Source organism: Bubalus bubalis, chromosome 1 (assembly GCF_019923935.1).
Source record: "Bubalus bubalis isolate 160015118507 breed Murrah chromosome 1, NDDB_SH_1, whole genome shotgun sequence".
Taxonomy (NCBI): domain Eukaryota; kingdom Metazoa; phylum Chordata; class Mammalia; order Artiodactyla; family Bovidae; genus Bubalus; species Bubalus bubalis.
In genome coordinates this window covers 195,578,150-195,600,443 of record NC_059157.1, presented here as the reverse complement: position 1 = coordinate 195,600,443, position 22,294 = coordinate 195,578,150, and the positions used below count along the sequence as shown (strand labels likewise).

The window sequence follows — 22,294 nt, the reverse complement described above, 5'->3', positions numbered from 1 at the left end:
GGATCAAATTTGTGTCTCTTACTTTTCCTGCCTTGAGAGGCGGGTCCTTTACCACCAGCACCACCTGGGAAGGCATGATACCCCTTTTCAAAAAGAAGAGGTAATGAATGGAAACAGCTAAAAAAAAAAGTTTTTTCTTGAACTGGGTTCCTTTTCATCTTTTTTAGAAAATATTATTTTATTTGTTTATTTATTAGGCTGCATGAAGTCTTCATTTTAACATGCGGGATCTTTAATTGCAGCATGCAAACTCTTGGTTGAAGCATATGGACTCTAGTTCCCTGACTCGGGATGGAACCTGGGCCCCCTGCATTGGGAATGTGGAGTCCCGGCCACTGGGCCCAGAGAAGTCCCTTCCCCGTCCACTTTATCTTAAACAGCAACATTGCCTGCTTCCCGAATGGTCCAGTTTCTGCCCTGGTCCTCAGGTCTGTCTGCTTAGACCCACGATCTGGGTCACAGTCTTCCCCGCTCTACTTTCTGAGCCCAGAAACTTCTCACCTGACTTCCTCACACAGGAATGTTCACCTTCCATCTCTGCAGAGCTTGCACTCTGCTGAGCACCTCTAGGAGGTTTGGGGGAGGAACAAATGACATCCCACTGTAAATCGGGAAGGTCAACTTTTTTTTTTATGAACCAGACATCACATTTCCTATCTGTGTCTAAATAAGCCTTGCCACACTTAGTGTCTCCCGGGAGGCTCTGCCTTCATCTGAATGGGGCTGCCCCTGTTCAGCTCTCATTGCCTTCTCCTTGACTGGCTTCAGGATTTTCTTCAGAAAATACCGACCAGTGATGAAGCTGAGTCTTCTGAGGGTCCATCCCATAATGTGTCATGTCTGGGAAAGAGACTACTCGTGTGGAGTTACCAGGGGAGGTCCTATAGCGTGGTGGTCAAGCCCTTGGACTCAGGTCCCTAACTGTCTTAAGTTCAAATCCCAGCCCCTCCACTGATGGTAACATGACCTTAGACACAACCTGTACCCCAAATCTCTGCACATCACCTGTATCGTTGTTGCTGCTTATTGGTGTTTGACCTTGTGGGTGAGATAAATAGCAACAGCTAACACATAACATTTGTTGTGTGTTAGGTGCCATTTGGAATGTTTCAGCCCTGTATTTACTATAATAAGAATACACAAGAGTTTGGAGCCATCTCTAGCATGAGTAAGCAGTCCAATACGGGATAGATGAACCAGATAAGATCTGTCAATGTTTGTTCGCCCACCATGCATTAGATCAATTTCCCAGATGCAAATCTGGTTTTAAAACATATAAGTTAGGACTTCCCTGGTGGTCCAGTGGTTAAGAATCTGCCTGCCGATGCAGGTGACACGGGTTTGATCCCTAGTCTGGGAAAATTCCACATGCTGCTGGACAACGAAGCCCATGCACCGCAAAGATAGAAGCGCTCACTCCAGAGCTTGTGCTCTGCAAGAAAAGAAGCACTGCAGGGAGGAGCCCACACACCACGTCTGGGGAGCAGCTTCTGCTTGCAGCAAAGACCCAGTGCAGCTATCAATAAATAATAAAAAAATTTAAAAATAGAACATAGAAATTAGAAGATTGTGGAAACTGGACTATATGTATATAGCATTCCATCTCTCAAGATCTTGTCATTGTTTAATCGTCCATTTCTTATATTTTTGCACTCATTTTTCTGATTCTTGCCAAAACAATGTCAATAGGTTCATCTGTACCATTTTTCTAGATTCCACATATGTGCACTAGTATACAGTATCTGTTTTTCTATTTCTGACTTAAACCTCACCCTGTCTCACAGTCTCTAGGTCCATCCACGTCTGCAAATGGCACAATTTTGTCCCCGATTAATGCCTGAGCAATAGTCCATTGTGTATATATACATATGTACCACATCTTCTTTATCTATTCTTCTGCTGATGGACATTTAGGCTGCTTCCATGTCCTGGCTATTGTAAATAGTGCTACAGTGAACATAGGAGTGACTGTATCTATTACTCCAATAAAAAGGACATAAGTAAATTATAACAAAACAATGTCAAGAGACAGGAAGTGTGGAGCCCTGGCTGAGGACACACAGTCCCGGGGTTCCTGCACCTGCCGCGGCTGAGAGCTGAGTGCTCCGAGCACCTGCTGTGCACGTGGAGTGTTCTCGGGTCTGCTAGTGGGTGGTGGGAAGGATTCTGCCTGCTGCACCACCCAGGTCTCTGAAGGAGAAGCCACAAGAGAAACTTCTCTCAAGGTTCAGCTCAGGAAAGGCTTCTCTTCTGCTGAATAACTTGGTTCGTGTGCATTTTTTTTGACATCTTGAATGGTCACAGGATATACTTCCTTTTTTGCTTTGGCGAGTAGAAAGTTCAGAGATAAATTGATGTTCTACCTTGAGCAACTATAAATAGTAGGCTTGCTCAATGTGCTGATTTTATCTCTTGATTAATTGCTTTTCTGTCCTTATATAACATTCACTTCCATTCCTTTGATCATTTATGTTATTTTTGTCTTGTGCGCATTTTTGAAATCTACCTCAAATGGCACATAGTTTGAGGAAGAGCAGGGAAATAAAATATATTGAGAAGCACCACACATACACATAAATATCACTCTGGAGTTGCAGACGAAAATAATGGAATCTTCTCCTCAGAAAAATGTTAATAGAAGCTAAACGCTTGTTCTTCCAAGTAGCTTCTGAAGCGTCCCTCTAGACTACTCATCAGAACCATATTGTTATTTTTCAGTCACTAAGTCGTGTCCGACTCTTTGCAACCCTGTGGACTGTAGCACGCCAGGCCTCTCTGTCCATCACCAACTCCCAGAGCTTACCCAAACTCATGTCCATTGAGTCGGTGATGCCATCCAACCATCTCATCCTCTGTTGCCCACTTCTCCTCTTGCCCTCAATCTTTCCCAGCATCAGGGTCTTTTCCAGTGAGTTGGCTCTTTGCATCAAGTGGCCAAAGTATTGGAGCTTCAAGAACCCAATCTGGTTTTTCAGCGTGTCTGAGTTTCAGCTTAATTTAAATTGAGTAAACTTTCCAGTTTATTTGATATTCTTTGCTATGTTCTTTCACCATTAATTCGTAATACTAGCGTGTTTTGAGAAGTCAGCACTCATGATCTCAACTCACCTTAATTGAGACTCAGGCCATGTTAGCCAGCCATGTGTTCCTAGTTATCAGAGGACGGGCACCAACATTCCATCTTATTCATCATAAAGGTTGAAGGATCTTTCTACATTATTTCTGTATTTCCTAGAGTGAGCTTCCCTGGTAGCTCAGATGGTAAGGAATCTGCCTGCAGTGCAGGAGACCTGGGTTCGATCCCTGGGTCAGGAAGATCCCCTGGAGAAGGGAATGGCAACCCACTCTGGTATTCTTGCCTGGAGAATCCCATGGATGGAGGAGCCGGGTAAGCTGCAGTCCATGGGGTCGCAAAGAGTCAGACATGACGGAGTCACTAGCACTTTGACTTCCAGAGTAGCCACAGTTACGCCCAAGTGACATGGAAGGCTGTGAGATTGCTATGGAGATTAAACTCCTAAAATTGGCCCCAAGGAAGTTTTAAGGGACTTGGGGGAGTGATACACCCAACTTTTTGGCCCCCCAGATGTTGTCCAGTGCCTTCCTGGAACTCTTCAGTCTGAACCTGCCTCCCCGCTGTCAGGATGACCCCAAGCCAATGTGGGATTTCTCCTGCTGCGAGTGGGGGCAACCAGCTGTCTTCCTGCCTCATGTCTCCTCGCCCTGCTGCTGCGTATTGTTTGGGGTTGTGGTTATAAATAGAACTCAGACCTGAAAATGTGAACTTGAGAAAATGGTTCAGACACAATAATTTTTTTATTGTATTTTATTGTGGTAAGAATACTTAACATGAGATCCAGCTTTAAAACAAAAAAAATTTTTTTAATATTTTTTAATGTGGCCAATTTTTAAGCCTGCCTTTAGTGCTGTTTCTGTTTTCTGTTTTGGTTTTTTGACCACAAAGCATGTGGGATGTTCGTTCCCTGACCAGGGATTGAACCCTGTATGAGAAGGTGATGTCTTTACCACTGGATTGCCAGGGATGTCTGTAAACAAATTCTTAAGTGTCCATTACTGTTGAGCAGAGGTACAAGGTTGTACAGCAGGTATCCAGAGCTTTCTCATTCTACTTGACTGCAACGTTATGCTTACTGATTAATAACTCTCCATTTGTTCCCTCCTCTGGCTGCTGGCAGCCAACACTTCACTCTTTTTCTGAATCTGACTTTTAAAAATAGCTTATATACGGGGAATCATGCAGTATTTGTCTTTCTGTGACTGACTTTTTCCACTTAGTATTAATAATGTCCTCAAGATTCATCCATGCTGTAATGTATTTCTGATTTCTTTATTTTTAAGGAGAATAGTATTCTGTTGCATGCATGTACCCCATTTTCTTTATCTATTCATCCATCCATGGACATTTAGGTCCATCCTGGCTATTGTGAATAGTACATAGTGAACATGGAAGTGCTTATATCTCTTGGAGATCCTGATTTTAATTCTTTTAATTCTTTTGGATAGATATGCATAAGTGGGATTGTTGGCTCAGATGATTGTTCTTTTTAAAAAATGTTTCAAGGGATCACCATACTATTTTCCAGTGCAGCTGTACCCTTTTGCATTCCCACCAAGAGTATGCAAGGGTGGCAGTGTCTCCGCATCCTCTCCAGCACTTGTTGCTGCTGCTTAATTACTTCAGTCATGTCCGACTCTGTGCGACCCCATAGACAGCAGCCCACGAGGATCCCCCGTCCCTGGGATTCTCCAGGCAAGAACACTGGAGTGGGTTGCCATTTCCTTCTCCAATGCATGAAAGTGAAAAGTGACAGTGAAGTCGCTCAGTCGTGTCCGACTCTTTGCGACCCCATGGACTGCAGCCTACCAGGCTCCTCTGTCCATGGGATTTTCCAGGCAAGAGTACTGGAGTGGGGTGCCATAAGTTTTGCTTTTTGTCTTTCTCATAGCCATCTTGACAGGTGTGAGGTGATACCTCATTGTGGTTTGACTTGCATAATAGCTTTTCCATGCCCCTGAAAGATAGAGTCTTTGAGAGAAATATCTTGAACCATGCTTATTTGCAATTAAGAAATTCATGCCTCAAATAATAAGACAGAAATTTCATATTCACCAGTTGATTACCCATTTAGAAAGCATCTAAAAAAATGCCTTAAAGCTTTCATAGGGACTGTTAAAGAGCACATAGGTGAATATTAAGAATATCATATTTAAAGGGATGCTGTTTGCTTTGTGTGTTTCAGAGCAAGAATGCCCAAACCCTTACCATGTTAGAGTAGAAAACTTGGGATCCTCTGTTTTAGGCTCAGTGCAGATGGAATACTAAGCTGTTTGTGGGAAGTTTCTTCCTGTGTCTTCTAAGAATGCACACTGAAGGTGGAGCTTATTAAGCACAGTAAGCGTGGACAGGTTTCCATGTGGATCTTTTCTTATCACAGCTGGGCAAAGACTTAACATGCATTTATTGGGAGAATTTTCAGTATACACTTTTCAATTTTCTGAACCACGTTAAGATGTATTTTTCTTAATGAAAAAAAAAATAACACGTCCCTGAAAAAACGAAATCTTTGGGAATGCCATCTCTCTTTAAAAAAAATTATTTAGTTATTATTTATTTCATTTTTGGCTGTTCTGGGTCTTCACTGCTGTGCAGGCTTTTCTATCACTGTGGCCAGTGGGACTGTGCTTCCTAGTGGTTCTCGGGCTTCTTTCTCATTGTGACGCCTTCTCTGTTGCAGAGCACAGCCTCTATGTTGCAGAGCGAGACTCGAGCACTTGTGGCTCCCAAGCTGTAGAGCACGGGCTCAGTAGTTGTGGCACGTGGGTTTAGTTGTTCCGCAGCATATGGGATCTTCCCGACCCAGGGATCAAAGCTGTGTCCCCTGTGTTGGCAGGCAGATTCTCATCCCCTGCACCACCAGGGAAACCCCCCTCCCTTTTTAACTGCCGTCTATTTAGACGTGTTCTGGATGCGTCACGCAGCTGCTGTGCTGGGAATGAAGAGAAGGGGGTCAAGGATGGTGGTCTAGACTTGGACACTGTCCATGTATTGCAGCGCAGAGCTTAAACCAGAGTAACGTGGGGGCTGGGCCTTCTTGATGCCTTTCTGAAATGAAGATCTATTTCACTGCTTGAGAGGCTGTCATCCTAGCCATCTTAGACGGTGAGTGGAAACTGCCCAGCTTCAAGCCTTGGTTCTGCCTCCTCCCGACTCAGACCCGGAGCAAGCCCCTTCTCTTTTGTGCTCTCAGTTTGCACTTCTGAGGAATGGAGCTGATGCCAGGCTGTCGTGAGGACTGATAACAGTTAAGCTCTCAGAACATGATGACGTGTATATGTGCTGCTGCTGCTAAGTCACGTCAGTCGTGTCTGATTCTGTGTGACCCCATAGACAGCAGCCCACCAGGCTCCCCCATCCCTGGGATTCTCCAGGCAAGAACACTGGAGTGGGTTGCCATTTCCTTCTCCAATGCAGGAGAGTGAAAAGTGAAAGTGAAGTCGCTCAGTCGTGTCCCACTCTTAGCGACCCCATGGACTGCGGCCCACCAGGCTCCTCCGTCCATGGGATTTTCCAGGCAAGAGTGCTGGAGTCGGGTGCCATTGCCTTCTCCGTGTATATGTGCTATACTACTTTGCTATTAAAATTTCCAAGAGAATAGTTAAGGGGAAAAGGCTGAACAATGAGACTAGAACAGCCGAGACCCCTTTAATCAGTGTTACTTGAACACCCGGCTTGAGTTCTGTATGTCAGTGGCCCTATTGGGGTGACCCTCTTCCCACACTGAGGTTGGAGTTCCCTTAAAGTTATTACAGAAACTATTTGAAATGAACATAAACATGGTCCCCTTCTGTCTTCCTCTGAAGCTAAAACAAAATACAGTGGGGAAAAAAAATATTTAAAAAAATGTCCTGAATGTACAACTTTTGAAAATAGCATTTCATGTTGCCTTTTTTTCCCCTAATGCTGAAAGCCGGCTGGAAAAGCTTAATAAAGTGAATTATGTCTTCTGGTTATAAGATGAAGACATAAACTAACCTTGTTGAACATTACGCCTGTTTTAAATGCGTACACATATTTTTGTAAAATTCCAATAAAATGCAATTTATTTTTATTTTTTAATGATTTTATTATGGTAAAAATCACATAATATAAAGCATACTATTTTAACCGCTTCTAACTGGATAGTTCAGTGGCACTAAGTACAGTCACATTGTTGTCCATCTCTCACTGTCATCCATCTCCCGAGTCGTTCACTTTCCTAAACTGAAACTCTGTCCCCACTAAACACTAACTCTCCTTCCCCCTCACCCTGTACTCCTGGCATCTATCATTGTACTTTCTGGCTCTATGGACTTGACTATTTTTGGTGTCTCATATAAGTGGAGTCAAACAGTATTTGTCTGCCCTAATGTGTATTGGTTGGAGAAGGAAATGGCAACCCACTCCAGTGTTCTTGCCTGGAGAATCCCAGGGATGGGGAGGCCTGGTGGGCTGCAGTCCACGGGGTCGCTGAGGGTCGGACACAACTGAACGACTTCACTTTCACTTTTCACTTTCCTGCATTGGAGAAGGTAATGGCAACCCACTCCAGTGTTCTTGCCTGGAGAATCCCAGGGACGGGGGAGCCTGGTGGGCTGCCGTCTATGGGGTCACACAGAGTCGGACACGACTGAAGCGACTTACAGCAGCAGCAGCAATGTGTATTGGAATACACAGAACGCAGTTTAATAGCTCATCATATCTCCGGATTTGATGAGGGATCTGTTTTAATGCCATGGGAAAACTGACGTCATCTGTTCCTAGATTTTAGTCCTCAGAGATGGAAATTGTACAGTAGGGTTGTAAGAAAATGACAGAGTTCGTCTGAAGGGTCCATAATCCCCAATGACCCTTCTTCCTGTAATTCTGTACATCTCCTCGGCCTTTCACTTTTTAAATGGCTAACTGCCTTGCTAGAGAAGAAAGAATTTTGTAGTGCCTGTTATACAGCAAGTACTCAATAAAAAAATGCTCTAAATGAGGAGTGAATGACTGAATCCGAACAGCACTCATCCTAGAGTGACAGTCATCACCTACGTAGCATCTAAAGTCTTTTTTCCTAAAGAACCAAACTCCTTTAACTCTCATCCCTAGTAACTTTTCTCCTTGAGACATAGACCAAAACACACACACTGTACTCAACGGATGGAATTTTCCAAGAGGATAGGAAACTTAAGTCTCAAGTGAAGACATTCAGTGTTTTGATATTAGGATGGGTCTTTTAGAGATAAATGTTGGAAGCCAGGAAAAATAGCATCAAGAGGAAATAATGCATGTGTAGGCAGCGTCGGAAATATAGAGGGTTCACACCATGGGAACTCTGACCGCTATTATTTTTGAATTTCCTTCATGTTAGTACAGCTGTGCGGATGCCATGAAGCAGGGTTAGGTATTTCCCGGGCCATGGTACGGGCTCAGTCTGTGCGACCCCAGCTATGACCTCCATCCACAGATGTACCTGCTCCATCCTCATCGTTAGCCCTGAGCTCCCTCCATCAGCACCTGTACAAAGGATGCTGAGAATGAATCTGTAGTTTCAAAGTTCCCAGATGCTGAATGAACTCTTTCCAGGGCCTATGGTCCGTCCTTCCTGTCCACTCCCCTGCCACAACTCTTGGGTCCAGAATGACTTTCTCCATTGCATCTCAGTCCTGCCCCACCCAGAGAGTGCCCTTCTGCTTTGATACCTCCTTAGGCTTGAAGGCTGCATCCATGCCAGGCCTCTAGTTCCAAGATTCTGCAGACTGGCTGCAGAGTTCCAGCTGACATGGTGTGGGGGAGACAAAGGAAGACCCACTGGGTTGGAGCCCACAACCATCAGGGCCTCAGACATTGGGATGGAAGTCTAAAATCCAGTAGATTGCATAGATTGCCAAGAGTACAAAAAACCCTGTGTTGGGTAATGCTTACGAGGACATTTTCAGAAATCTGCCTTAGATGATGTAACTCAACTCTCAGGATCCTTCAGCTACAGGGATCTTGTGTTAGTGATCTCTGGCTTAACCATCTAAGAAGGCGTTGACACATTCTTCTGTTCCCTGGTTAAACCAGAGTTTTCTGTTTGGAGTTTACCTGTTACATATGGGAATGATTGAGGGCAGAAGGAGAAGAGGGTGACAGAGGATAAAGTGGTTGAATGGCATCACCGATTCAATGGACACAAACTTGGGCAAACTCCAGGAGGTGGTGAGGGATAGGGAAGCCTGGCATTCTGCAGTCCATAGGGTCACAGAGAATTGGACACGACTTGGCAACTGAACAATAGTGATCTCATCACATCCAGTCACTTTTAGATCTTACATTAAGAAACATGTATTCTTTTTTTCTTCTCTTTTTCCAGAAAGGTAAGTTTGTCTTTATCCAAGTGTCCATGGCTGCCTTAACTAACAGCAACCCTCTGAGCTGTTCCCCAAGGCCCAGCAGCTGACCCCTGGCACACAGCTCGTTTCACCTCCCTGATCCCAGTCCTCCAGGGCTTCTGGGGTCCCCTTTCCTGCTGCTTCCTGCAGGGCCAGTCCTGCTCCCCTTTCTGCCCTTCCTGCCCACACCTAAGCCAGGAGCACTGCTGCTAAGTCGCTTCAGTCGTGTCCGACTGTGTGCGACCCCATAGACAGCCTCCTACTAGGCTCCCCCATCCCTGGGATTCTCCAGGCAAGAACACTGGAGTGGGTTACCATTTCCTTCTCCAGTGCATGAAAGTGAAAGAGTGAAGTTGCTCAGTCGTGTCTGACTCTTAGTGACCTCATGGACTGCAGCCCACCAGGCTCCTCCATCCATGGGATTTTCCAGGCAAGAGTACTGGAGTGGCATGCCATTGCCTTCTCCAAGCCAAGAGCACTGGGAGCCTTCAAATTCCATGTCTAACAATCGGCTGCAGGGATTTGAAAGTGAACACAAAGGTTTCCTTCTGAGGTCTTGAAGAGGCATGTCACTCTAGAATAAACCTGGCAGAGTGTCACCTCTCACCATCTGTGTCCGTGGCCTGTTTTCAGGGAGAACAAGTACTCGTCCAGTGCTCCTGCGCATGTCTCCAATCAGCTGGCACAGATGGGGCTTTTACACGACAGCTGCAGAAGGAGCTGGCTGGAGGGGCTTTTACACGACAGCTGCGGAAGGAGCTGGCTGGAGGAATAGGACCCAGGCGGCAGTGCTGGTTCCCATATGCCTGTGCTCTGCTCCCAGCGAGCGTGGGCACTCTCTTAGTCTCATAGGGCTCCTGTCGCAAAACGCCATGGGCCAGGGGTCTTAAACAACAGGACTTTTTTTCTCATGGTTCTCGAGACTGAAGTCCAAGATCAAGGTGCTGGGGAAGTGGGTGGTTGGTGTCGGGTGAGACCTCTGTTCTTGCCTGGAGGATGGCTACCTTCTCACTGTAAACTCAGTGGCAGAGAGAGAGAAAGAGAGGAGTCTGGTCTCTTCCTCTTCTTACAAGGGCACTAATCCCATCATAAGGGCCTCAGCCTCATGACCTCATGTGAACTTTATTCTCTCCCAAAGGCCCCACCTCCACATGCCTTCATGCTGGGACTGGGGCTTCAGTATGTGAATCTGGAGGAGGCACGGTCATTCAGCGCATCACAGATGACTGCGTTCGTCTTTTCAGTCTCCTCCTCCAACCCATTCCTTCCCCTCCACCTTGCCCATCCTCTCTGTGCACCATGGAAAGGCAGGGAGGCAGGCTCTGGGGGACCGCAGTAATGGAAGGCTGTGTCTTCTTCTCCTCCAGGAACTCCCCTGATGAGTGCAGCATGGCCAAAGGTGGGAAGATGGTGGGCAGCCCGGACACCGTCGGGATGAACTACAGCAGCTACATGGAGGAGAAGCACATGCCACCCCCAAACATGACCACCAACGAGCGCCGCGTCATCGTCCCCGCAGGTCAGAGGCTCGGTCAGCGGCCCAGGCCTTCCTCGGGCTCTGCTCAGCTCTCTCTTCCTGCCCTTGGCATCGGTCACCCTCAGCTGCCTGCAGTAACGGTTGCGGATGGACCAGCAGATGCTGGTCCACCGTGGTGAAGTGTTCACCGCCATGTGTGTGCACGCATGTGTGTGTGTGTGAGAGAATCCATGCAGAGTGACCTTTCCAAGGAGGACTTGCTTTTTCTCTGAGCTTATTTGGTGTTAAATATCCTTCCTTTTATGAAGTGCTACTTAGAATAGAAGGTAGGATTAACATTTTTTTCTTATCTGGCATAATTAAAAATTGGGAGGCCTGTATTGTTGGTTGTCAAAACTTGAAATTCCAGCCCTCGCTGGCTTATGAAAGAGACTCTGAGAGCCTGAGTCATTCTTTTCCAGAAGTAATTCTAAACATAATCCAAAACAATGACTCTGGATTTGAGAACCATGCCAGGGATTTATTTATTTAGCAAAACTAAAGGTAATCGGAAGGATGCCTTAAAACTCCTCAGAGGACGTGTGCTACATAAAACCCAAAACGCCCACCACAACAATATCAATGGTGGCCACCGGCGGGTCCTGACTGAGGTATTCAGTGAGCGATGCGCATACACTGAATTTTCGGTGTCGTGAACTCTCAAGCAATACGTAGCGCGGTTCGTCACGAATGCCCTGATGAGGACGGTGACGCTCGGAGAGGTCGGCCTGCAGTTAGTAAGAGACGAGTGAGAACTTCCCAGGTGTCACACTTGTAAAGAACCCCACATGCCAGTGCAGGAGCTGTGAGTTCAATCCCTGGGGTGGGAAGATCCCCTGGAGAAGGAAATGGCAGCCCCCTCCAGTGTTCGTGCCTGGGAATTCCCCTGGACAGAAGAGACTGGCGGGCTCCACGGGGTGGCACAGAGTTGGATACGTCTTAGCAACTAAGCGTGAGTTAGAACTCAGACAAGTCCCCCCGACTCCTTCATTCTCAGGCCCCTTTCTGTAGCCTCCCAGGGGCTCCCTCCATCACCCCCTGCGGCCATCTGGGCCCCTCGCCCTCTGCCTCTGGGACTGAACTTGCTATCGCTTTAGCCTGAAACCCTTGGTTCCAGGGAGTTCTGTTGTTCATCAGGGTTCTCTAGCCACCCCATCCAGAGGTGCCCCTCCGCCACTCCACCCAGTGACCCTCAACCCCTGTATGCCTTTCTTTTATTCCTTTTATTCCCCTCTGTCACTGCGGTGGGCTTTTATATGAAAGTCCTCTTCTCACCTGCCTCGTGTAAGACCCACAAAGGCCCTGCCTCCATGGCCAAGTCCAGTGCCTGGTGTCCCCTAGGTTCTCTGTGAATGTTAACTGAGGGAAGAATGGACGAAAGGGTGCCTGACCCTGGGGTGGTCGCTGGAGTCGTAAGAGTTGAGCATGGGTGAAACCGGTGCAGACTTGATTCTTCCTTGCCCCGGAGGTGGTGTGTGCATGCTCAGTCACTTTAGTCATGTCTGACTCTTTGTGACCCTGTGGACTGTAGCCCACCAGGCTCCTCTGTCCATGGGGTTCTCCAGGCAGGAATAACTGGAGTGGGTTGTCATGCCCTCCTCCAGGGGATCTTGCCCACTCAGGGATTGAACCGAGTCTCCTGTGTCCCCTGCATTGCAGGTGTTGTTTACCACTGGGCCACCAGGGAAGCCCTGTTTCCCTGGTAGGGTGACCTGAATCTCGACATCTATAGGATATTAGTCCTTCCATGATCTTGTATTTACCGGGTTGCTTCAGCTTTCCATCATTCTGGACCACTGAGTGGGAAGTACTAACAGGGCCCCAGGGACCCCCTTGTGCTACAAGCATCGTTCTCCTGCTCCATATAGTGCAGCAGTTATACAATTTCCCTCCAGAATTAAGACCAGTCCTTCTAGCTGATAATTCTCCTCTGGCAGCTGGGTCAGGGGCCAGAAAAGATCAAGGGGACCATCTCCACTGCCAGTTTGAAAGTGAAAGTGTTAGTCACTTAGTCGTGTTGGATTCTTTGTGACCCCCAAGGATTGTAGCCTGCCAGGCTCTTCTGTCCATGGGATTTCTCTACGCAAGAACACCGGAGTGGGTTGCCATTTCCTTCTCCAACGTATCTTCCTGACCCAGGGATCGAACCCACGTCTCTCATGTCTTCTGCCTTGGCAGGCGGGTTCTTTACCACTAATGCCACCTAGGAGTTCACCTCTGTGAGGTTTGATGACAAATGAGATCAAATCCCGTCCACGGCAGGCTTCCCATCCCCAGGCCTTAGTCTGCACCAGACCGCCTCCAGTGGACTTCTGTTTTCACCACCTTCCAAGCAAGAAAGTTCAGAGTGCAAAACACCCGGTTTGGGCTCACGGACTGGGCTTCTCTTCAGGATGGTCACTATGCAGCTTTCAGGAAACTTTATGAAGCTAGTTGGAAGCAGTGAGGTATGAAGGGCTCATCCATCCCTGCTCCTGAAGCACACATAAGGCTTTTACAGGGGACAGTGGAGTGAGTCTCACGTGTGCCTCATGGGAAGGACAAAGCTGCTTTTGATGTTTCCGGAAAGGAAGTGGACATTTATGCCAAAGGCATGTGTTTGGTTTGGTCATGGCAACTAAGCTACACTCCTGAGAACCATCGCTTCTTGTTGTGACTTAGAACCGGAGGCATTTCCGGTTGAGTGGGAAAAATGTATGGAGAGGCGAATGTCCAAGGGGCCCATCCTGGACGCGTGGTACTAAAGGGGTTGGGAGCAGATGTGTGCCTGGGGAGGGCGGGTCGGGCAGGGGTGCTGTTGGCTTGGACACTGGCTGGGGCGGAACGGGATGAGACGAAACCCAGAGGATGTCTGCCCAAGCCCGCCTCACACTTTGCCTTTCTCCTTAAGAATGGGATTTCCTCAGTTTACGTGAAACAGAGCCTTTAGTTCTCTAAGATGAGAGACTCGCTCTGAGAAAGGGCTTACATTGAAGGTACTTATCTGAGATCCACATGGAATCACAGACCCGGGAGCTAAGCCTCATGCCGTGACATCCTTTCGTCTGATGGGGCCCTATTTCTGTCATGCCAACAGCAGGCTTTGATGTTGTCAATATCATTTCTAGTAGGGCCAGACTAGCTTCCTATGTCAAATAAACTGTTTAGAAAACAAGAGAGCCATTTTCATGGGAAAGAGGCAAAGAAGCAATTTAAACAAGTCGGGACATCCACCCTCTGTGATTTGTGCAGTTGTTGTTCAGTCGCTAAGTCGTCCAACTCCCTGTGACCATGCTTTGTGATTTGTGCAGTTGTTCAGTTGCTAAGTTATGTCCAGCTCTTTGCAACCCTGTGGACCGCGGCCTGCCAGGCTTCCCTGTCCTTCACCATCTCCTGGAGTTTACTCATATTTATATCCATTGAGTCAGTGATGCTATCTATCTCATCCTCTGTCATTCCCTTCTCCTCCTGCCTTCAGTCTTTCCCAGAATCAGGGTCTTTTCCAGTGAGTCGGCTCTTTGCATCAGGTGGCCAGAGTATTGGAGCTTCAGCTTCAGCATCAGTCCTTCCAATGAGTATTCAGAGTTGAATTCCTTTAGGATGGACTGGTTTGTTCTCCTTGCAATCCAAGTGACTCTCAAGAGCCTTCTCCAGTACCACAGTTCGAAAGCATCAGTCCTTCGGTGCTCAGACTTCTTTATGGTCCATCTTTCACATCCATACCTGACCACTGGACAAGCCATAGCCTTGACTGGATGGACCTTTGCTGGCTAAGTGCTGTCTCTGTGTAGTGCTGTCTCGGTGCTCATTAACTGCCAGCCATTCGGCTGGAAGCCTGGTTGCACAGATTGGCTCATATCAAGCTTTTGTGTAAAGGCTGTTTCATCCCCTGAAGGAAGCCCTCTTTCAGCTGTCCCCTCCTTTGGTTGCTTCACGCCGAGGCGAGGACAGTTATTCAGTTAATCGGGTTTGTAAGAGAGCTCACTGTGGCTGCTTTTGCAAGTTGTGAGTCTTGCAGTTATTGGTCAAGCCTCAGGTGTGTGTGCTCACATGCAGACACACAGATGAACACACAGACACACAGCTGTATTGCACAATCCAGAAAATCCCCCAGTGTAAAGACAGCAGGACCTGGGCGTGGCTGGATCGCTGCCCCCTCCATGCCTTCGGCCCCAGATCTGCGATCCAGGCCCCTCACTAGGACACCTTTTGGGTGTAGAGAGCTCTGCATACTTAGGTAGAATTCTTCAAACCTGGTTACGACCGGTTCATGTAGTTGCTACTATTTAAGCACATTCATTGGCACTTCTAAATGCAAATCAGAAAGACAGCTCACCCCCCAAATCCATTATTTATTCCTAAGCACTTGCACTATCAACCAACTACATACGGACATTCATGTCCTGAGAAAATGGTCCTGAGAAACACTGACCAAGAAGATAGGTGTGTAGACAGAAGACGCAGAAAAAGACATGATCTTTTGGACTCCTGGCCTGGATTCCTCACTTTTAGACATCCCTGGTTTTGAGACTCACTGTCTCTAACTCAGGCTTCCCAGCTGGCTCTGGTGGTGAAGAACCCACCTGCCAATGCAGGTTAGATGTAAGAGACCTGGGTTCGATCCCTGGGTCGGGAAGATCCCTTGGAGGAGGGCATGGCAACCCACTCTAGTATTCTTGTCTGGAGAATCCCAAGGACAGAGTAGCCTGGCAGGCTGCATCTGTAAGGTTGCACAGAGTCGGACATGACTGAAGCAACTCAGCACGCACACACACACACACACACACACACACACGTGTCTAACTCAGGAGCTTTACAAAAACTTGTCAGATATCCCTAATGAATAAAAATACTTTCACTGAATATATTTACACTCCTTCTTTCAGAATGGATTTAAGAAAGATCACACAAATATAAGTAAAAAAAAAAAAAAGAATTTGTTTTCAAAGTAAATGGATAGAGAACATGGGCTAAAGTAAGAACTTAACAGGCAGTGAAACCAGGGGTGAGGTTTGTATGTCGATGTATATATTTGGAGAAGGAACTGGCAACCCACTCCAGTATTCTTGACTGGAGAATCTCATGGGCAGAGGAGCCTGGGGGGCTTAAGTGCATGGGGTTGGAAAGAGTCGGACACGATTGAAGTGACTTAGCACATATGTATATATTAACACAAACTTTATATCCTGCACAGTTGCAAACAGTTTGGGTCCAAGGTGTCAGCAGGCTGTGTGAAGGTGATGCCTTAATCAATACATGCCTCAATGTCACCAGGATTAAAAGAAAACATGTGGGAAAGATGGTCCAGCTCTTAATTTTGAGTCTAGAGAAAAATGTGTCTCTTGGTTTGTCATCGGAAGGTAACAGAGAAGTCACATGAAAGCACTCAGCCAGTAAGGCCACCAGACGCCCTTGGAAGCCCTGATTTCCACCTGTTGTCCTGGAAACGCGACTGGCTATGCTTCTCCTTCTCAAGGTGTAGAGATTAGACAATACATCACATGTGTTCTATCTACCATCTGTATATAACTGTCATGTATCATCTATCTTTCCATCTGTCTGTCTATAAATCTGTTGTCTGTCTACCTCTCATTTATCACCTATCATCTGTATCTATCTTTCCAGCTCCGTATTTATCTACCTACCTGCCTCTCATTTATCTATCATCTCTCCCTCTGTCATCGGTATCTATCTTTCCATCTGTCTATCCATCATCTTTCTACCTATTATCTGTCTTATTTGGTGTGAATAGCTGTATATCTAGGTCTGCATCTCATAGGGTTGGGCTGTGTCTTATGTTCATGGTTGCAGGTCAAAGTATCATTCAGTGATATCACTCTTAATAAGATGAGCCCCAGACAGGGGACCCAGTTCAATGGCTCTTGTTGGCTCAGCTTAATTTGGAGGTTGACTGGGAGATGTTTCTCCAAGTATGATCAGAACCACCTGCATCAGGGTCACCCGGGAGACTTAGGATGTAAAAGTGCCCACCTCCAAATTGTCAGAATCTAGGTATGGAGTGGAGGATTATACATTGTTAGCACATTTTGGGGGATGATTTTCATGCATTATAGGGTTTGAGGAGCTCTAGACTAGATAGAAGATACTAAATAAATTTTGAGCTTCCCAGGTGGCGTAGTGGTAAAGAATCCACCTGCCAATGCAAGAGACACAGGTTCAATCCCTGGTTTGGAGAGATCCTCTGGAATATGAAATGGCAATTCACTCCAGTACTGTTCCCTGGAGAATTCCATGGACAGAGGAGCCTGGTGGGCTACAGTTCATGGGGTCACAAAGAGTTGGACATGACTGAGTGAATGAGCACGCATACACACAAATAATTTTGCTTTAATACACTTTCATTTTTTTTTGAAATAAAGACATCATTTGGGAAAGGGAGTTGGCAAAAGAAAGAATTGTCCTAAAGCTTTTCCCTTCAGATGTGTTTTGGGAGCGGTGGTTGGCACGTGTCATTGGTTGACATGATAAATTCTGTAAAGGTCTTGTGTGAAGGCATTCACTGGGAAATCCAGGGCCACTCAAGGCACAAAGTGCGATGTGAGAGCTGAGGAAGAAGCCCCGCAGCCCTGTTCGTTGGTGACAGCCCTGAGCTCCATTCAGACCAATCAGATCAAGTGCGGTACTTGCCTGCATTTTGCTGTGTTCCCATCAACAGCATCGACCCCTCAGGGACAGCCCGGGAATCTGACTCCTGGGTGTTTCCAGTTCTGCTGCACCGAGGCTGTGACCACAGATGGATGTTCAGAAGCAGTGGGTCCTTCTCACGCAGTGGAACTAGTGTGTTCTGGGGAACATAGGTTCCGTGCTGTCTGATGAAGCCTCAGCATCAGGGATACTGTCCTTCCGTGTGCCGAGCGGCCTCCCGCAGTCACGGTTTAGGGCTTGACAGTGTCCTTGGCGACGTGCTAAGCAAGAGGGCTGGCAAAGAGGAAGGTATGGTCTTTACCCACTTTTCTTCAAAGTTGCAAAATGCAACAGAACCTCTGGTTTCGGCAGCTTACATCATTTTGAGAAGATTTCTTCCTTTTTTTGTTGTTGTTTTTAGTCCCCAAAATGGGTGCTGAAGTATGGGGCTTTTCAAACACTTGTGTTTTCATTGTCTAAATATTCACCTTGAGCACAAATGCTCACGGGGGTCAGAAGTCTCAGAGGGAAATAGTTGCCACATTGGTCTTTGTTTCCCCTGTTCGCTTTTTAAATTTCATTTTTAATTGGAGTATAATTGCGTAACATTACTGTGTCAGCTTCTGCTCTACAACAGTATGAATCAGCTGTATGTATACATATATTCCCCTCCCTCCTGAGCCTCCCCACCACCCCACCGCACCCCACACCTGTAGGTCATCACAGAGCACCGAGCTGAGTTATTCACCTTTTAACAAAGTTCGCTCTCTGTATTCATTCATTTATTCATTCACTGAGCACATGGAATATTCCAGTCACCAAGAATAAAAGCTCTTAGGAGATTCAAAGCCCCCAGTCCCTGGTCCCCAGACACAGGTGGCCGGAGCTTCTCCCTCTGTGTCGTGCTCAGGCCCTCCTTGCCGGGTGACTCCTACTCAGCGTGTGAGGCATCCACCGAATACTTGTTACTGTTGTACTAGTCAAGGAGGAAATGACCGAAGCCTGTGAGAAGCAGATAAGACCCGGCCGCATGAGCTTAAGTCATTCGTGGAGGGGAGAGCATGATTAAGAGCTCAGATGAGTGATTCAGACACGTGTTTCCAAATAGCTGGGGAACAAGATGACCGTAAGCATGACCGTGAGGAGCAGCTTCCTTTGTCCCCTTGTGATGCGCTTTCCGAAGCCCCGCCACCTCCACCGTTTCCCTCCGCCCTGGCCTTTCCCCCAGTCGTATCTTTCTATTCCTGTGCTGCGTTGTCATCTGTGTCCTCTCCCAGGTGGTTCCCTCCGATGGAATGTCCTCCTGCTCCCCTGCTAACAAGTCCTTCTCGCTTTCCAAGGCACCTTTGAAATCCACCCTCTCTAAGAAACCACCCTGGATCTTCAGGCACCTTCATTGCTTCTCTGACAACGTCTTAGCAATCCCTACATCACACTTTATGTGTTTTTGTATTATAGTCTATAATGCATCTGTATACTAGATATAGTGTTTAATTCCATGAAGGATTTGACATGCCTTGCAGACCAAACTACTGATCATCACGTGAGCCAAACTACTGATCAATTAGAAACTGGGGATCTATACTAAGGCAGTTGGGCTTCCCAGGTGGCTCAGTTTGATAGAGAATCCACCTGCCAATGCAGAAGACTTGGGTTCAGTCCCTGGGTCAGGAAGATCTCCTGGAGGAGGAAGGAAATGGTGACCTACTCCAGTATTTTAGCCTGGAGAATCCCATGACAGAGGAGCCTGGCAGGCTAAAGTCCATGGAGTTGCAAAAGAGCTGGGCACGACTTTGCAACTCAACAGCCACAGCTAAGGCAATTATGAATATTAATGGAAAACCAAGGTCACATGAAGGAACAATGTAGCTCTTTTGGCCACAAGTTTGGCCAAGATGCTGTGGCTTAGTTTCTAGAATAGCATTGAGCTTCCTGGTGGCCAAACAAAAAAGATCCATAGGGGAAATAATATCTTTTATCAGAAATAAATTTCACAGGGAAGGGAATGTTTTTCCTGGTGCAGAATCCTAAAAGCAGAATCTCTGGACATTATATTTGGGCTTAACTCAGACATGGGAGAAGGCAATGGCACCCCACTCCAGTACTCTTGCCTGGAAAATCCCATGGATGGAGGAGCCTGGAAAGCTGCAGTCCATGGGGTCGCTGAGGGTCGGACATGACTGAGCGATTTCACTTTCATGCATTGGAGAAGGAAATGGCAACCCACTCCAGTGTTCTTGCCTGGAGAATCCCAGGGACGGGGGAGCCTGGTGGGCTGCCGTCTATAGGGTCACACAGAGTCAGACACGACTGAAGTGACTCAGCAGCAGCAACTCAGACATGAGCACCTTCCGTGTGACATCCTCTATGGACAGAGGGAGTTATGTTAGCAAACAGCTCAGTGCAGACAGAAGGCATATGCCAGTGTGAGTCTTCGCTAGTCTGGTTTCTTAGAAAGTCAGGATTTTGATTTCTCAAAGTGGCAGAAAGTTCCTATGGCTTGCACAAGACCTTTTCTAAAGATGACATCTCCAAGCTCAGGTTGAAAGTAGATGAATAACAAGCAATGGAAGAAAATACTCTCCAAGTCCAAATGGCCAACGTTTTATTACAGTGTACTCAGCCATGAAATTAAAAGATGCTTTCTCCTTGGAAGAAAATCTATGATTTTCTTCTAATTTTCTAATAGGCAGTGTATTAAAAAGCAGGGACATCACTTTGCCAACAAAGGTCTGTATAGTCAAAGCTATGCTTTTTCCAATACTCATGTACAGATGTGAGAGCTGGACCATAAAGAAGGCTAAGTGCTGAAGAATTGATGCTTTCAAAATGTGGTGTTGGAGGAGACTCTTGAGAGTCCCTTGGACAGCAAGGAGATCAAACCAGTCAGTCCTAAACGAAACCAAGCCTGAATAGTCATTGGAAGGACTGATGCTGAAGCTGAAGCTCCAATACTTTGGCCACCTGATGCAAAGAGCCAACTCATTGGAAAACACTCTGGTGTTGGGAAAGATTGAAGGCAGGAGGGGAAGGGGACGATAGAGGACAAGATGCTTGGGTGGCATCACTGACTCAATGGGCATGAGTTTGAACGAACTCCAGGAAATAATGAAGGACAGGGAAGCCTGGTGTGCTACAGTCCATGGGGTCAGACACAACTTAGCAACTGAACAGCAACAATCTTTTTAAAGGTGGTTATTTATAAGCCTGTGTGTTCTATTAGATTGAGAGCATCGTGAGTTGGTGATAATGTCTTTTGCATTCCTCACCACCAGACAAAGCAGCGAACTCATGGCCCACGTGCAGAAGTCAGTAAGCATGCATCAGTCAAGTTAGTGGGAATCCACCTTTAGTTAGTTGGAATCAGAGGATCACAGGGGATGCATTTGCAAGATTCTTGCTGATCTTCATTCAGCTCTTTATTAGTCAGGGTTCTTCAAAGAAGCAGAACCAGTCTCTCTCTCTTTCTCTCTCTTACCCTCTCCCAGGCTTTACTCAATCTCACAATTCAAAGGCTGGCATCTTTCGGAAGCACCCTTGCAGATTAGCCCAGAAATAATGTTTAATGAAATATCTAGACATCCCACAATCCAGTCAAGTTGACACATACTCTTAACTATCATTGAAAGCGAAAGTCACTCAGTCGTGTCTGTCTCTTTGTGACCCTGTGGACTATACAGTCCATGGAAGTCTCCAAGCCAGAATACAGGACTGGGTAGCCTTTCCCTTCTCCAGGGGATCTTCCCAACCCAGGAATCAAACTCAGGTCTCCCGCATTGGGGGCAGATTCTTTACCAGCTGAGCCACCAGGGAAGCCCAAGAATACTGAGGCGGGTAGCCTATCTCTTCTCCAGTGGATCTTCCCAACCCAGGAATCAAACCAGGGTCTTCAGCATTCCAGGCGGATTCTTTACCAGCTGAGCCACAAGGGAAGCCCTATCATTAAACTCTTTTAAAATGTACGTATTTATCTTTTTTTGGCTGTGCTGGGTCTTCGATGTTGCATGTTGGCTTTCCCTAGTTGCTGCAAGCAGGGGCTACTTATGGTTTCAGTATGTGGGCTTCTCACTGGAGTGGCTTCTCTTACTGCAGAGTGCAGACTCTAGGCACGCGTGTCTCAGTAGTTGTAGCCCTTGGGCTCAGTCATTGTGGCACATGGGCTTAGTAGCTCTGCAGCATGTGGACTATTCCAAGACCAGGGATCAAACCTGTCTCCTGCATTGGCAGGCAGATTCTTTAGCCCTGAGCCGTGAAGGAAGTCCCATAAAACTCTTAAATGTGAGAAATTGGGCCCTGGGGAAGTGAAATAACTTTGCCGAGGATACATGTACAAATGGGTGAGACCAGAGCCAATCCTCAGGCCTGTACTCAGTGAGTAAGTATCTGTTGGTGAAGCAGTTCTTTTTTAAAATTAAAGTATTACGGGGGCCTCCCTGGTGGCTCAGACAGTGAAGAATCTGCCTCCAATGCGGGAGATCCAGGTTCAGTCCCAGAGTCAGGCAGATTCCCTGGAAAAGGAAATGGCAACCCACTCCAGTATTCTTGCCTGGGAAATCCCATGGACAGTGGAGCCTGGTGGGCTACAGCTCATAGGGTTGCAAAGAGTCAAACATGACTGAGTGACTAATACTTGGACTTTTTCCTAGTCAGTTTACAATGCTGTGTTTGTTTCAGGCATGCAGCATAGTGGCTCAGTATTTTTACAGGTTGTGCTCCATGATTAGATTATTATAAGAT

At 46.8% G+C, this 22,294-nt stretch overlaps 1 protein-coding gene and 1 long non-coding RNA gene across 8 annotated transcripts in view; one reads left to right on the top strand and one right to left on the bottom strand.

The window, feature by feature from the left end:
• Positions 1–22,294, top strand: part of ERG (ETS transcription factor ERG) — a 323,164-nt gene that overhangs the window by 261,800 nt on the left and 39,070 nt on the right. For all 7 annotated transcript variants that reach the window (XM_044948472.2, XM_025293998.3, XM_025293990.3 and 4 more), the window contains one exon: positions 10,785–10,936. In XM_044948472.2, coding sequence (XP_044804407.1) covers positions 10,785–10,936 — 152 coding nt within the window. The remainder of the gene's footprint in view (positions 1–10,784; positions 10,937–22,294) is intronic.
• On the bottom strand, positions 17,767–18,394 carry LOC112587035. Its single transcript, XR_003111637.2, has 2 exons — positions 18,306–18,394; positions 17,767–17,851 (listed from the first exon to the last, which is right to left on the bottom strand). It is a non-coding gene; the product is annotated as an uncharacterized LOC112587035 (long non-coding RNA).